Source organism: Furipterus horrens, unplaced genomic scaffold, assembly GCF_987537825.1.
Source record: "Furipterus horrens unplaced genomic scaffold, mFurHor1.1.pri manual_scaffold_12, whole genome shotgun sequence".
NCBI classification, from domain to species: domain Eukaryota; kingdom Metazoa; phylum Chordata; class Mammalia; order Chiroptera; family Furipteridae; genus Furipterus; species Furipterus horrens.
Window position 1 is genome coordinate 83383341 of NW_028327182.1, and position 16591 is coordinate 83399931.

The 16591-nt window shown below is 36.5% G+C and overlaps 2 protein-coding genes across 2 annotated transcripts in view; one reads left to right on the plus strand and one right to left on the minus strand.

The window, feature by feature from the left end:
- Positions 1 to 343: 343 nt before the first annotated feature.
- The window catches only part of GTF2E2 (general transcription factor IIE subunit 2), a 39756-nt gene continuing 23508 nt past the window's right edge, over positions 344 to 16591 (plus strand). The window contains exon 1 of the mRNA XM_090258523.1: positions 344 to 516. Coding sequence (XP_090114649.1) covers positions 348 to 516 — 169 coding nt within the window. The 5' untranslated portion in view covers positions 344 to 347. The remainder of the gene's footprint in view (positions 517 to 16591) is intronic.
- Positions 6301 to 12593, minus strand: SMIM18 (small integral membrane protein 18). The gene is made up of 2 exons (XM_090258524.1): positions 12520 to 12593; positions 6301 to 6771 (listed from the first exon to the last, which is right to left on the minus strand). The coding sequence occupies exon 2, from the start codon at positions 6732 to 6734 to the stop codon at positions 6438 to 6440; it is 297 nt and encodes a 98-aa protein (XP_090114650.1). The 5' UTR covers positions 6735 to 6771; positions 12520 to 12593; the 3' UTR covers positions 6301 to 6437.

Genomic DNA, 16591 nt, shown 5'->3' on the forward strand with positions numbered 1-16591 from the left:
CTGGGGACCTGGCCCGCAACCTAGGCATGTGCCTTCACTGGAAATTGAACCCGTGACACTTTGGTTCGCAGTCTGGTGCTCAACCCACTGAGCCACACCATGAAGAATAATTCTATTTCTCTTTACGAGTGCCTAGCACAGTGCTTGGCACACAATAGGCACTAATTAAAGTTTTGTTTTTTTGTTTGAATGAATGAGTGAGTAAAGACAAGTGTTAGATAACCAGTAACAGAAGGCAGTTTTGTTTGGGAACTAACTCTTGTTGAGACCTATGGATTTAGCATGTAGGTTTGAATTTAGCATAGAGGAATCTGTATTAAAGATACTTACTTTATCTTTGCAGCATTATGGACCCAAGCCTTTTGAGAGAACGGGAGTTGTTCAAAAAACGAGCTCTTTCTAATCCTGTAATAGAAAAACGCCTAGTACCTTCTGAGTCATCAACATCATCATCATCGAAGAAGAAGAAAGCAAAGTTAGAACATGGAGGATCATCGGGCTCTAAACAAAATTCTGGTTGGTAGAGTTGACTAGCACTGTTAGTTTTTATTTTTTAGGAAACCGTTCAGAAACGGCAAGTTCATTTTTCAGTTCAACTTTCATATTGATTGGGTACTTTAAGTATAAAGATGGAATGATTAGAGAATTTTTTGCTCTTAAGATGTTAATAGTCTTGTGTTGTAGTTAGAATTCAGGTTGTTATCTTTTAAAAAATAACTTCATTAAGGTTTAATTTCCGTACCACGCAGTTCACTCATTTTGTTAGGTGTACAGTGAAGACTTAGTAAATTTACAGTTGTGCAACTATTAGCACAATTCAATTTTAGAACATTTCCATCGCCTCCAAAAGATCCTGGTGCCCATTTGCAGTAGCTCCTTTTTCCCCACCCCCAGGTAACCAATAATCTACTTTTTGTCTATGTATTTGCCTTTTCTGGACATTTCATATAAGTAGAATGGGACAATATGTGGTCTTTAATGTGTGCTTTTTTTTTTACTTAGCATCAATTCAGATGATCATGTGCTACTTGTTTGTTCTAATAACAGTATATTACATTAATTGATTTTCAGATGTTAAACCAACTTTGCATTTTTGGAATCAATACTACTTGGTCATGGTATATAATTCTTATTCTTTGTTGTGGGATTCAGTTTGCTGTATATTCTCCAGGGTTCATTTGTGTTGTAGCATGTAGCATGTATTCATTACGTTTTATTCCTGAAGAGTATTCCATTGTATGGATATACCACAATTTATTTATCCATTCACCAGTTCATAGACATTTGTATTCCCTCCACTTTTTTGTCTGTTATGAATGGCTGCTATGAACATTCATGTACAAGCCTTTGTGGACATCTTTTCTTTTTTTCTCTTTTGTAAAGAGACCTATGAGTAGAATTACTGGATCACGTAGTAAATTTATGTTTAACTTTTTAAGAAACTACCAAAATGTCTGTACCATTTTACGTTATCATCATCAGTGCATGAGGGTTCCATTTTTTTTCTTATTCTTGTCAAGACTTGTTATTCTTGTCTTTCTGATCATAGCCATTCTAGTAGATGTGAAGTGGTATTTTGGTTTTAATATGCAGTTCACTAATGATTAATGATGTTGGATGTCATTTCATGTGCTTCTCGACCATTCACATGTCTTTGGTGAAATGTCTGTTCACATTTTTTGCCCGCTTAAAAAATATTGGGTTGTCTTCTTCCTTTTGATTTGTTAAGAGTTCTTTATATGTTCCAGGTACAATTTCTTGATCCAATATTACCGTACTCTTCGAGAAATCTTTGCCTAACCCAAAGTCATAAAAATTGACTATGTTTTTTTAAAAAGTTTATACTTCTAATGCTTACATTAGGTTTATGATAAGTTTATGAATTGATTTTTTGGTTTCACATAAGGATCTAATAAATTCATCTTTTTGCATGACGTTCTTCAGTGTCCCTGTACCATTTCTTAGAATGACTATCTTCTCCCATGATTTGCCTTGATTGCACCCCATTGACTATCAGTTGACTATAAATGAGTTTATTTCTGGTACCTTAATGTGGTTCTGTTGACTTATATATCCATTCTTATGACAGTACCACATTCTTTTGATAACTGTGGCATTGTAGTAAAGTTTTGAAATTAGGAAGTATAAGTTTTTCAGTTTTGTTCTTTTTCAAAATCCATGTAAATTTTAGAATCACCTCATCAATTCACATCAGTAAAAGAGCCAGCTGTGATTTTGTTAGGTATCGCATTGACTCTGTACATCAATTTGGGGAGAATTGCTACCTTAACAACATTAAGTCTTGCAGTTGAAGAACATGGATATATTTCCACCTATTTAGGTTTTTAATGTATAAATCTTACATTTATTTTGTTAAATATATTTCTAATTATTTTATTTTTGATACTGTTTTGAATGAGTTTTCTTCTTAATTTGATTTTTGAAATAGTCATTGCTGGTATATGGAAATACAATAGATTCTTGTCCATGGATCTTGTATTCTGCGACTTTTTGTGTGGATTCCGTAGGACTTTATGTTGGGTTGGCCAAAATATTCATTTAGTTTTTTTTCCATATGATGGCTTTAGTAGTGCTTGTTATCTTTAACTTCATTCAAAACAACTTTGTTAGATTGTATTGTGACAGTTGTCATATCAATGTGCGTTTAAAAAAAACTTACCAAAATTGATGAATTTATGTGTAGTCATTTTAATATTGAAGATGGAAGAAGATAAGCAACATTTTTGGCACATTATTTTTTATTATTTCAAGGAAGGTAAAAATGCAACTGAAAAGCAAAAAAATTGTGCAGTGTATGGAGAAGGTGCTGTGACTGATCAAGTGTGTCACAAGTGGTTTGTGAAGTTTCTTGGTACTATTGACATTTTGGCCAAATAATTCTTTGCTGTGGGGCTGTTTAAGCATTGGAAGATATTTAGCAGCACCCCTGGCCTCTACCCACTAGAGGGCAATAGTGGGAGATAGCTGACAAACTCAGAATATCCAAATCAATAAAATTATTGGTGAAAATGAAAACTGTGTCTTTTATTTTATGGAAAAAACTAAATGGACGTTTTGGCCAACCCATACATACAAGATCATATAATCACTGAATAAAGACCGTTTTTTTGTTCTTTCTGATATGAATGCCTTTTTATTTTTCTCCTGTCTGGCCTGGAAAGTATAATGTTGAATAGAAGTAGTGAGAGTGGACATCTTCGCCTTATTTCTGATCTTATGGGAAAAAAGTCTCCATTATGTATGATGTTAGCTAATCTTTTTATCAAAGTAGGCCTGTCATTCTTATTAGCACATACATTAGGATTGATCATCTCTTATTCCAATAAAACTTACTTTGAATTAATGTATAGGAAACAAAATTTAGGAACTGTTTTAAACATTAGCAGACCTAGTCTGTTTGCTTCAAAATCTCAGTGGCTTAAAACAACAAAGTTGTTTATCACGATTGGCGGGGGTCTAAGCTTATTACAGTTACTCAAGGACCCAGGCTGATTGATAGAGGAGTGGTATTTCAAATGTTGGTTTCAGTGCTAGAGGGAAAGAGAACTTTGGAGGATCTTACCTGGTAGTTAAATGCGCTGGCCTGGAGGTGACACACATATCACTTCCTCTCATAACTTGCTGGCCACAAGGCTGTACTGAGCCACAGGTGGTTCAGTAAAGAGAAGAGCTCAGAAAGAGGAGAGCTGCATGTACATTGGGTATAAGTGCTAAAGACCACCATATGACCCTCGTTTGGTGCACTGCCATTGGATCACACCATTAGCTGCTTACCAGGGCTCCTGGTTTAGCTTCCATTCTCTGTACAGCAGTCAGTGATTTTTCTATTGGTAAATCTGATGACATCATCGTTGCTTTTCAGATAAAATCCATCTCTTCCTGCAGCTTACATGCCCTTCCTGATCTAGTCTGCACTTAACTTCATGCCTCTATCTCCCTGTTTCTTTGTATTATCACCTAGTGATACTGACTTGTAGCTTCTTTAACATGCTTTGCTCCCTTGCCTTTGCTCATATTATTTCCTTTTCCTGGAACATTTCTTACCTACTTCCTTCTTTCCTTTGGCTAACTCCTGTTAGGTTTTAGCTTAAAAGTCGTATTTCCACCTTTCAATTTTAATTGGTTGATTAGCCTTTGAATTTTCACAGTGCTCACTATTTCTGACAAGGCTACCATGTGCCATTTTAATTACAGGATTACTTGTTTGCTGTTGTAACCTAATCCCTCACACATAGAAGTACTCACTACTTGTTGAATGGCTGAATAAGTTAAGGATAAGGTAGGGAAAAGTTGATAGTGTACATTATCAAATAATCTAGTTGTCAAAGAACCTTTACTCTTCCCATGTATGGCAAAGACCCCAAAGTTTACTGTTTATGAAAATTTGGTTTTAATAGTGCTCAGAAGAGTTCTGGTTACCAAAGTATTTTGAATAAGTTTCACAAGTCCTTTAGAAGTTGGTTATGTAACTTGTGCTTGTTTCTAATGTTAGAAAACATATAAAAAATATTTTATATTTTATATTTCAGACTGGCAGTTAGGGTTCTCTAAATAGAAAATAACATTTATTTTTCACTTCACATATCAAGTATTTTCTATTTAGTCAATTTTCATTAGCTTTTTTAAAGATTTTATTTATTTAATTAGAGAGAGGGGCGAGAGGGAGAAAGAGAGGGAGAGAAACATTGATGTGTGAGAGAAACATTGACTGGTTGCCTCTTGCATGCCCCCAACTGGAGACCCAGCCAGCAACCCAGGAATATATGCGTGGACTGGGCATCGAACCATTGACCTTTTGGCTCACAGGCTGGCGCTCAATCCACTGAGCCACAGTAGCCAGGGCAATTTTCATTAACTTCTTATCTGTTAGGTGATGTGTCACATTTAAAGTTGTTGTTCTCATCTTTTTTTTTTTTTTAGTAATGCTAATATAAACATCTTTGTATCTTGAGCTTTTTTCTTCTTTTGAACTAATTTCTCAATAAATTTTCAGGAGTGACATTTCTGGCTTAAGGGCAATTGTAGTGTAGAGGTCAAGAACATGCTTGGTTTGCTCATGGGTGGTAGCAAAATAATATTAGAGTTATAAAGTATAATACCTGTACAGCCCTTAGAATTCCAAGAAATAAAACTGCCACATTTCTTAACAGGAGTTGAGTGGTCCTATCTTTGACTTTTTTTTTTTTAAATTTTGGCAGTCTCTTCTACATGAAGTATCTTAGCCCTTGAAGGTGTGAATGTGAGAAGCTAAATGAAAGCACAAGCTCGGGAAATATAATGTAGAGGTTGTACTAGTTTGAAGATAGCCTGACCCTTCTTAGACCATGTATTTCAGCAGTTAGTTCGTTTAATTAAAATTTTATGCACGTATACTTGTGACCTTTCTGATTATTTGAGACTTTTCACAGTAATCCTTCGTAAAACTTAAGTCTTTAAATATGCGTAAGTTGTCTTCAATAAACTAGAAGATCCTGCTTTTTAATAAGTAGGGACTTTAATATTAAAGTGGAAGCATTTTGCCCTGGCTGATGTGGCTCAGTGGATTGAGCACTGGCCTGTGAACTAGAAGGTTGCTGGTTCAATTCTAGTTAGGGCACATGCCTGGGTTGTGGGCCAGGTCCCCAGTTGGGGGTGTGAGAGAGGCAACCACATTGATATGTCTCTTTCTCCTACTCTTCCCCTCTCTCTTGAAACTAAATTAAATAAATTAAAAAATTAAAAAAGTGGAAGTATTTTACTTTCGATTTAGAGAAGCATTTTAAATGGCATTTTTACTACTAAAACACATGTAGATATAGTATAACTGTTTTTTAGTCCACATAATTTGTTTAGGTATAAGTTATTTTGGCATAATTAGCCTTGCTTATGTTTTCCAGTATACCTTTTGCTGCTTAATATTGAATTATAGGGATCTCTCTCTCACTCTCTTTTTTTCATCTTCACCAGAGACTTTTTTTTTTTTTTCCATTGCTCTTTTAGAGAGGAAAGGAGAAAGAGTGAGAGAGAAGCATTGATTGGTTGCCTCTCGTATGCACCCGGACCAGGGATCAAACCTGCAACTCAGGCATGTACCCTGACTGGGAACTGAATCCGCAGCCTTTTGGTTACGGGACGATGCTTCCACCAACTGAGCCACGCTGGCCAGACCGAATTCTAGGGACTTTTTAATCTAGTTTTTGAAGTGTTATTTTAAAGAGATCTTGGTAAATTATTCACATTTGTAAAGTATTACTGTATAATTAATGAAAGGCATACACACACAAAAAGTACATATTTAACTTGTTTTTCTCTTCTAGTAGAAATCTTTTAATCAATCAAAGTCAGTCAATTTTGTAATAACAGTTGACCTCAGAAAAACTTTTTTTCTCCGAAGTTGAAGGCTGTCTTCAAAGATTTCGTTCATCTTACAGAGAGTGCTAGACCACTTCAGTTTCACGTTTCCTGATGTTGTCCATCATGCTTCTGAGAGGGTTAGGCTCGTTTTTCAGATCTTTCACAGTTTTGTTTTTCACACAGCAGCAGCAGTCAAGCACTTCATAAAGGAAAGCCAGCACCACTAAAGACACCACCGTAAGTGTAAACAAAAGCAGGATGACGAAGCAGGCGGTGTTCCAGTTATCGTGGAAAGGGTAGATTTTTTGAACTTGAAAACCAAGGTACTGATAAACAGCTGTAGTGGTTTCATTCCAGAGGCTGGAGCTCAGGGAGGCCATTCTCAGAGATTTCACTTCTTGTATCGCTCTTTTGAAACTATAAAAAGATAAAAAATGAACAGATGTAACTACAGATTTGTCAATTCAAATCTCAGTGCTAAGATTTGTTAGCAATTCGAGTCTTCCTTATTTTCTGCCAGAATTAGTGCCTGATGTTATTAATTTTTAAATTAATTAAAAACACACTAATGGTATTTTTTTTCTATATGCCAGTCGTCGGCAGCCGTCCGTCTCGAGAGACGATGGTGTAGCTTCTTAAGAGTCTATCTGCACCGCCGAGAATGGCTGTGCAGTCCGACTCGGGAGTGACATCGTATCTGTCTCCTCCCGTGTTGAATCGACATCTTGCGATGACGCTGAAGCTACAGAGCCTGGGCAGGGTGATATGGAGGGTCTGCTGTTGCCCATGCAGCAGACCCCCCCTCTCTTCGCAGCTGAAGGGTCCAAGGGAAAGACGGAGTCAATACAGCTTGGCTTCAGGTGCGCCGCAGGAGTTGCCGGTGTTGACTACAACGTCAAACCGCCTTAGGGACTCCGGCTCCAGATTTTCTGTCAGGGTTTACTCCCTTAGCCTTTCCCCTGAAGAGGTATGCCGCAAGGCAGCGGAGGTTTTTTGGAGTCAGAGTTTTCCTTCTCTGATGTGCCCTGACTGGAAGATCGAACCAGCGACACTTAGCTCGCAGGCCGACGCTCAATCCACTGAGCTAAACCAGCCAGGGCCTATGGCCAGTATACTCTGTTAAACCAGACTGTATGTTTTTGTGTCTCTCATTGGTTAGACACATGTGATTCTTATACAGAAATTAACTGCTAATAGAAGGGGATAAAAGCAGCTGAATTGGTTTAAAATTTGACTAAACCAGTGATTAGTGAGGTATTATCTGCAAGAAATCTTTGCATTTTAAGGTCACGTTCTTCAAAATGCCCCTGTGGATCCTCTTACCTTCTTGGTTCAGTGTATTTTTGGCTTCTATTTCCACTCCTTTAAACTTCGAGTTCAGGGACTTGAATCAGGGAATAGTGGCTGAGTGAAAAATAGTACAGAAAGAAAAGTCAAATTAAGTTTCCTATGAAGAGACCATAATCTTAGGATTTTTTTGTTATGTACATGATAGTCTAAATGTTTCATATACCTAAATGACCTGTGTAGATGTGCATATTTTAAAAATCAGGCAAATTCAGTGCCCCAAAGTTACTGTTTTTTTAATTATTACTCCATTTCACAAAATTAGCCAGTGAGTTGAAGTTTCAGTATTCTTGCATTAACTTTCACTCTTGTTGACCTGATACCTGTTAGACCTTAAATGGGACCATAACTATTAAAAATTTGAGAAAATTAAAAATAATAAATGAATTTGTATTATCTTAGATCTTTCAAGCACATCCTTTTTAGAAAAAAGTTTTTTATTTATTTACTTTTAGAGAGGAAGGTAGAAAGAAAGAGGGGGAGGGAAACATCAGTGTGTGAGAGAAACATCGACCCCTTGCCTCTTGCAGTCCCCCAACAGGGACCTGGCCAGGCATGACGGGGAGTCAAACCGGCGATCTTTCAGTTTGCAGGCCGGTGCTCAACCCACTGAGCCACACCAGCCAGGGCTCAAACATCTTTTTAAGCTTATTTTAAAAAATCAGGAGATACCTGTATTCTAAGAAAATTTTGGAAATAAGAGAAAAAATATCCTATTTCTTGAATTCAATGACTTTTGTCAGTTTGTATGCTTTTTTAGTGGGAGAAATGACTTATTTTGCATGCTTTCCCCCTCTACATAGTTGTAAGTTGTTTTAATTTATTCTTGTAAACAAATGTTTATTGATTACCTACTGTGTACCAAATACTCTTTTAAGTACTGGAGGTAACTTGTGAGAGTATGTTTTATTTAAAGAAGACTTCAAGGTAGTGCAGAAGTAGAAGAGTATAATGAAAACCCTCATGTGCTCAGAACACAGCCTCATTTATCGACTCTGGGTGCGTCTATAGCTCTACCCAGTGCTACGCTGATCATTTTGAAGCAAATCCCAGACATTATATTACTTCTTCTAGAAATATTCAGTATATCTTAAAAGGTAAGGATTCTGTTTTTAAACATAACCATAATATTATTTTCACATTAAAAAGATTAAAAAATGACTTAAAACCCAAAGCCATAACAATATAATTCCTTCAGATTCCTTTTTCTTCATAGATGAAATTTTAAAACTTTGGAGTTGATAAATTGATATTTTTTAAGATTTCTGTTTCCTTTTTTAAATCAAATTTGCCTGGCAAATCACTTGATTCCTTTTTTAAAATCTGGGGAAAAGTTTTGGGGGTTTCTTCTACATCTGGCATTGGAAGTGACTGCAAGGGAAACAGTGCAAGGGAGGGAGGAGAGAGGAGAGTGAAGCAGTTTCCACGTTATGCCCTGCAGATTAGTTTAATCTACCTTACTAATTAACTCTGTTAATTTAAAGTGTTAGTTTACTATTGATTTCAGAAACATCATAGCAATTTTAAATAAAAATTAAAAGCTGTACCTGAAATTACATATCTCCCTAACATATCAAGCTTTTAATTTTTTTTCTCCTAGAAATTGGCTATATAAATCTGTAATTCATACCAGGTTGAAATTATACTGAAGGTATTACTTTGCATTTTAATTCATTATGAGTAGGACTTTTCTATTTGTATTAACTTTAAAACAGGGGAGAAGTTGTAAAAACTAGTATGTTATTATTTCAAAATGAAATTTAAAAATGATTAGAAAGGTCATTTAAGGAACTTCTTTTTCTATTTATTTTTGAGGTGTAATTGAATTGCTTAAAATTGTTTTTAGGCTTCCTCACCCCTAAAAATATAGAGAAGAGTGGAAGGGGGGGAGGGGAGAAGTTGGAGGCAGGCAGACAGACACACAACTACATTTAATTATTTGAAGTTAACTTCTGCACATCAAAGAACTATTCTTCTGGTTAAAATTAATATAGAATATCCACATAAGTGAATATTATACATGAATGAAATAATTGTGTGTTGATAAGGAAATATTTTTAGGATATGTTGTTAAGTGAAAAGAGCAAGATGCAGGACAGTTTGTGTAGGAAGGGGGGAAATAATATAAATTTTTATTTGCTTGTATGTGCAAAAATATTGGATATACAAGAACTTAATAACTGATTGCTTGTGGGGTAGGATGGAGAGTAGATTTGGGAGACAGGGATGTGTGTGAATATATTACTTATTCAAAACCCAAACTAATATATTTTAAAAGTATTCCTTGTCTTTGGCATTTCAAAGTCTATTGTGTTACATAGCTATTTAATACATTTATTGAGTTTTCTCAATTCTAAAAAATTAAAATTAGGGTTATCAAACACTGTCATTTTGATTCTACTGTGTACTTTATCCACACACAAATATGCTTATAATAATGCTTGCAATAATGACAGTGGATAGCAGTGTATGCCTCCCAAGGCATTTGTAAACTTTGCTAGAAGCATCTAAGAAGTTTAAGAAAGAGTATGTATACATTCAAGTTTATGTTATAAATGATGACGGTTTGCCTCTTGTGAGTGTGTTGACAACTGATGAACAACTCAAAACATCCACTCTTTAGTTAGCTTCTGGGCATATCTGAAAATAGTAAACCCTCATGATATGGAATCATTTTTCACCTTACATTTAATGTGATTTATTTTTTCAAAGTACAGTAGAGCTCTAGTAGTTTTTTGTGTTAAATTTAGGGTAAAATCTAAGATCTACTTTGATGGATTACACATAACTAGACATGCAAAGGATATTTACCATTAGGATTTTTTTTTTGATTCTGATACTATTTTTGAAGCTAAAATGTAAATTTTTATCAAGCAAATGCTGTAAACATGCCCTATGAAAAGTAAGAGAAAATGGTAAAAAAAAAAAAAAAAGAAAAAGAAAAGGTCTGTGCTTTTTTGTATCCCCCATAACCACTTTAAAATTTCATTACAGGAGTGGGAAGTGTTAAGGTAAATACTATATAATTTTTTTGTCATTTTTTAAATAGCCCCTTCACCTGTTTTTCCTGCCATTTCAAAAAGCCCCTAGTGAAATATTTATGGGAGTAAGAGTTGGAACTGTTTTGGAACCTTGAATTGCCATATCAGAATAAAATTATGCTTTTGATGTATTTAAGGTAAAGGCTCTTGAATTGAATTTCCTAATGCCTTTATGCATATCACTTTGAAATATGATCAATTAACCATAATGGCCTTTAAATATAGAGCAACTCACTCAGCCCTGGGGCGCTCTGAGAGGGGCTGGGCCTGCAGTCAGCCTGACGAAACGGCAGTGAGCCTCTCTCTGTGCTCACTGTCCGTGTATTACCAGTTAATGCAGGCTGATTATGGTTTTAAAACAAGGTAGGTGGTAGGGGTTTAGGTTTACAGCTTACCTGAAATTTGAGTTACAGGTTAACTGTTTTATTTGACTAAGTTGTTTTTATTTTATTTGAGACTCTCTTTGGACTCCCATACTTTGTATGGCAAACAGGAATGTTTTCTAGGTAACTAACCCCTATCGTGCTGAACCTGGAAAGATCTAATATCTTCTTACAGCAACCCTTGGTCTTTGTAAGGGACACTGTGCTCATATTAGCTGTGTTCTGATTAAGAAATAGAAATAAAAATGAAGACAAGTCCTTTAAAATTTAAATAGATTTGTCAGCACAGCAAAGGGCAGAACTTGGATCTTTAGTGCAGCATATATAGGTAATATTCTGGAACTCTAGCATCTACTAAATAATGATATTTTTGTGTTTCAATATTAGAAAATTAGAAATTTGGTCAGCACTTGCTACAATTTTTAGTATACATGAAGAGTTAATCTGAGCCATGAAAGTACTCTTACTACCTTAAAAGGTACTGTACTGTCCTCCCTTAACCAATTCTTAGGACATATTTTTGTTTTTAAATGTAGTTTATCAAAAAGACTTAGTATGTATTTACTTTGAGGATCAATTTAAGAATAACTTTAACATATAGAAATTACTGTGATTGTGTATTTTTGTGACATATACAAAAATGACAAGCTGTTTCAAAAAGGTTTTCATTTAATAATAACATGACTACAGTAATATAGACTTCAAGATTTTACTGTAAAGAATTAATTTTGATTAAAATGTTAGAGAAGTCTGAAGCTCTATAAATGATGTTTTTGGTTACAGTATAATGCAGCCTACATAATGGTACCTCTTTTTATTTTTATATAAAAAATCACAATTGTGATCCTTTCTCAGCATCCTCTGACTCTACACTAAATCAAATTTTTAAAAAATTTGCACTATTTTCTGGTATTTGTTAAAATCCAACACATTTTCTTATAAGCAACTGCTTTTTATCATCCAGTATAATTTGAACATATATAATCAGAAAGCTTTAGTCCAGGGTTTGCTTTTAGTCTAAATTTTTCTTTAAGAAAAATCCTTTGTTTAAGACAGACCAAACTGCTGAAATGACATAGCTTGGAGAAAATGAAATTAGCAAGTAACCATTTAAAATCAAATGCTTATGGTTTACTCTACGGTCTGGATATAGATCTGGTTAAAGACAATGTCATGAATTTTCCATTAAGGCACAGATGGCAAGGGTGCTTATCAAATAGCACAGGCAGTCTTCATATTTTCATCATAAAATCCTGCCAAGCAATGAAATGAATACATTGCTTTTGTTGATGTTTAGTAGGAATAAAGCTTTCTGCTTAATTATTATGGTTAAATATTTTTATATTGTATCATAAGGACATGTATTACGAATGAAAAAGATCATGTAAACCTACCTCTTGTCTGAAAGGCTGCTGTGGAAGCGATGGTATCGTCTGCCGGTGATGCAGGCTAGTGCTTAGCCAAGATGGAGCTGGGCTGCTATTGGTGGAGCCACCGTGCAGCTGACGGTGTCCTCTACGTTCATTTGCATCAAGTCCTGCCACCCTTAGGAGTAAATCATTCATGAACTTCAATAGAGCTGTCTGGGACATCAACTGTCACCCTTTCTTCTTGCCTTACTTTTTGTCCTTCAGCTAAATTCCTGCGTAGGATTTGTGAGTTAGCAACAAATTGATGTTTCCTCCGTGTTTAACTAAAATTTCAGATCCTTTAGTGAATATTTTGTTGCTAGGGCTATTAGATAATGTTGAGAGAAGACACAAACAGTCCAGGTTTACCAACTTTATATTTCTTCCAGAAAGTGTGCATAACATTTTATTAATTACATTTTCTTTTCTCTACTTTTTCTTTCAATACTGTGTTTTATATAACTGTTGGCCTCTGGAAGTGGTTATTTCCATGTGGTGGTTTGATATAGGAGAAATTCTGAGAAAAAAGCGAACCAAGGTTTTCACCTTTACTAGTTAGGAGAGGATAAATACGCCACCTACATTAAAAATGCAGTCTGGGTAATTAATTTATTTACTTAATCCTCACCTAAGGACATGCTTATTGATTTTAAAGGGGAAAGGAGGGAGAGAGAGAGGGAAAAAACATCAATTGCCTCTGGTACACACCCTAATCAGGGACTGAACCCACAACCTAAGTAGGTACCCTGATGGGGAATCGAACCTGCAGCCTTTCTGTTGACAGGTCGGCGCCCCAATGAAATGAGCCACACTGGCCAGAGCAGCATTTTGTGAAATTTAAATGGCAAAAGAATCCTCAGTTGGAAATTTAAAATAGAATGTTTTTATGTATGGTGTATTATTTAAAGTTGTGGTCTAAGCATAACAGGATCAAGGTTTTTAATTATGGGAGTATTGTAACAATAGTAGGCTGTGTAAGTGCTTGCTGTATAGGCTGATTTTAATTATAGATAAACCAGCACATTAATTTCTGGGGTCTTGAAAGGGTACATGGAAATACTGTTCATTCTCATTCCCATTCTCATTCTCTCCCCGCCCCCTCCTTTCATTCATTAAACTAACATTTATTGAGTATTTACTATGCCTGGTATTGAGGTAAATGTTAGAGACCCCATGGTAAACAAAACTGTATGTGGATCATGATTGACCACTTGGTGCTTATTCTTAACATATTTGTCATTTGTTTTTTAGCCTTCTAGTTAGTTATTTATACAACATAAACTTAGTCGTCGGCAGCCGTCCGTCTCGAGAGACGATGGTGTAGCTTCTTAAGAGTCTATCTGCACCGCCGAGAATGGCTGTGCAGTCCAACTCGGGAGTGACACGGTATCTGTCTCCTCCCGTGTTGAAGTGAAGCTGAAGCTACAGAGCCTGGGCAGGGTGATATGGAGGGTCTGCTGTTGCCCATGCAGCAGACCCCCCCTCTCTTCGCAGCTGAAGGATCCAAGGGAAAGACGGAGTCAATGCAGCTTGGCTTCAGGTGCGCCGCAGGAGTTGCCGGTGTTGACTACAACGTCAAACCGCCTTAGGGACTCCGGCTCCGGATTTTCTGTCGGGGTTTACTCCCTTAGCCTTTCCCCTGAAGAGGTATGCCGCAAGGCAGCGGAGGTTTTTTGGAATCAGAGTTTTCCTTCTCTGATGTGCCCTGACTGGAAGATCAAACCAGCGACACTTAGCTCGCAGGCCGACGCTCAATCCACTGAGCCACACCAGCCAGGGCATAAACTTAGTATTACTTTACTAAAGTTCAACAAGAAAACATTAGATGTGCATTATTGAATATCTGTACTCTTAAATAGCCAATCTCAGATGGCATAATCTGTGTTAAAGGCTGGTTAATGATTCTAACACAAGGCATTATCACAGGGATTACAACTGGATTTGAATCTATACTCTGTCACTTATTACTCAGTTTCCTTATGTTTAAAAGTAGACAATAATATCTCCTAAATAGGATTTTGGGGAAGGATTAAATGAGAAGATCATTTGGCATGGCTTTTGGCAAATAATAAGTGTTCAGTAAAGTTAGTTACTACAATTATTATAAGGGTCCTGAACATCTTGAAAAATGAACCATGTAGGTAAGTAGCATTTCATGTTTGAGAAGTGAGTGTGAAAGCACCACTATCGTCGGCAGCCGTCCGTCTCGAGAGATGATGGTGTAGCTTCTTAAGAGTCTATCTGCACCGCCGAGAATGGCTGTGCAGTCCGACTCGGGAGTGACACGGTATCTGTCTCCTCCCGTGTTGAATCGACATCTTGTGATGACGCTGAAGCTACAGAGCCTGGGCAGGGTAATATGGAGGGTCTGCTGTTGCCCATGCAGCAGACTCCCCCTCTCTTCGCAGCTGAAGGGTCCAAGGGAAAGACTGAGTCGATACAGCTTGGGTTCAGGTGCGCCGCAGGAGTTGCCGGTGTTGACTACAACGTCAAACCGCCTTAGGGACTCCGGCTCCGGATTTTCTGTCGGGGTTTACTCCCTTAGCCTTTCCCCTGAAGAGGTATGCCGCAAGGCAGCAGAGGTTTTTTGGAATCAGAGTTTTCCTTCTCTGATGTACCCTGACTGGAAGATCGAACCAGCGACACTTAGCTCGCAGGCCGACGCTCAATCCACTGAGCTAAACCAGTCAGGGCAGAAGCACCACTATAAGGCATTATAAATATTATTTTGGGAAACGTTAGTAAAACAGACCTTAATGAATCAAGTAAGTTATCAAAATTGTAACAGTTATTTTTAAGGGAAAACTGCATATGAAGTCTCATTATAGTCTCAAAAAAGCACATTCAATAAAGCCTTTTCACTAACTAATCTCAAAGGAGTATTGCCATCTAGAAGCTGTTCTTTTGGATCTCTGACAGTTGTTACATTTGACTTGCGGTTGTTCTAATGCATTATTTTGCTTAAATTATTGTTACCAAGCTGGTGCCAGACATTGACTATCCCCCTTTTATTTAACCTCCTCTCTTGTGTATCAGCCACATGGGAATTTTATAATTTCTGATCTGATGCCTTGCTAATGAATATGTATTGTACTTCGGGAATGTTTTCCTAGCATTTATTTTTTTAATTTTTTACTGGTTCTTGCCTGTGACTAATGGAATGCATTTGTGATGCAGGGTAGTATTATGATTTGTGCCTGTATAATGGAAAAAAATATTATAGATGTTCTGAAACAAACAGTCCTTTGTACAGATTGCCCCTTGTTTCATGCTGTAATTCTTTCTAAGGACCAGTGTTTGTGCGGTGGCAATACTTATATTTCTTAGTTTCAGTTTAGCTCTAAAGCTTACGGTATTTTTATTCTCTTAATGTTGGCTTCTTTTAACTTGGTAAGCATAAATTGGTGTATTAAGTGATATTGGAAATTTTATCCCTCAGAAGCCACCCACTCACTTCTCATGGTTTTAAGCTTGTTCGAAAAGCACTATCGATCAGATTGAGATTTGTATTATGTTTTTGTTTTAAAAACCTTGCTTCTAATTATGGGGGGAAATCTAATCAGAATTAAGGCAAGAGTGAGATAAAGGTACTTATAAAAGAAATATATTTAAAATTTTTATTTATTTACTTTTAGAGAGTGAGAAGGGAGGGAGAAAGAGAAGGAGAGAAATAGCAGTGTATGAGTGAAACATCAGTCTGTTGCCTCTCACACCCCCCACAACTGGGGACCTGGCCCTCAACCTCGGTGTGTGCCCCGACTGGTAATCAAACTGAGGACCCTTTGTTTTGCAGGCCAGTGCTCAATTCACTGAGCCACATCAGCCACGGCAAGAAATGTATTTTAATGCTTTTGAATTATTTATACTTTATTCCCACCCTTAGTGAGACAGTGGATAGTTTATTATACATGCAAAGATTTTAAATTTTTCACCAAATTTTACAGGATAGAATTCACTGGATAGAAAAGCCCAAGCAAGAAAAATCTTTACCAGAGTTAAAATCATCTTAGCTGCTTAAAAGTCGTAATCATATCTAGTATGAAAATGTTATCATTGT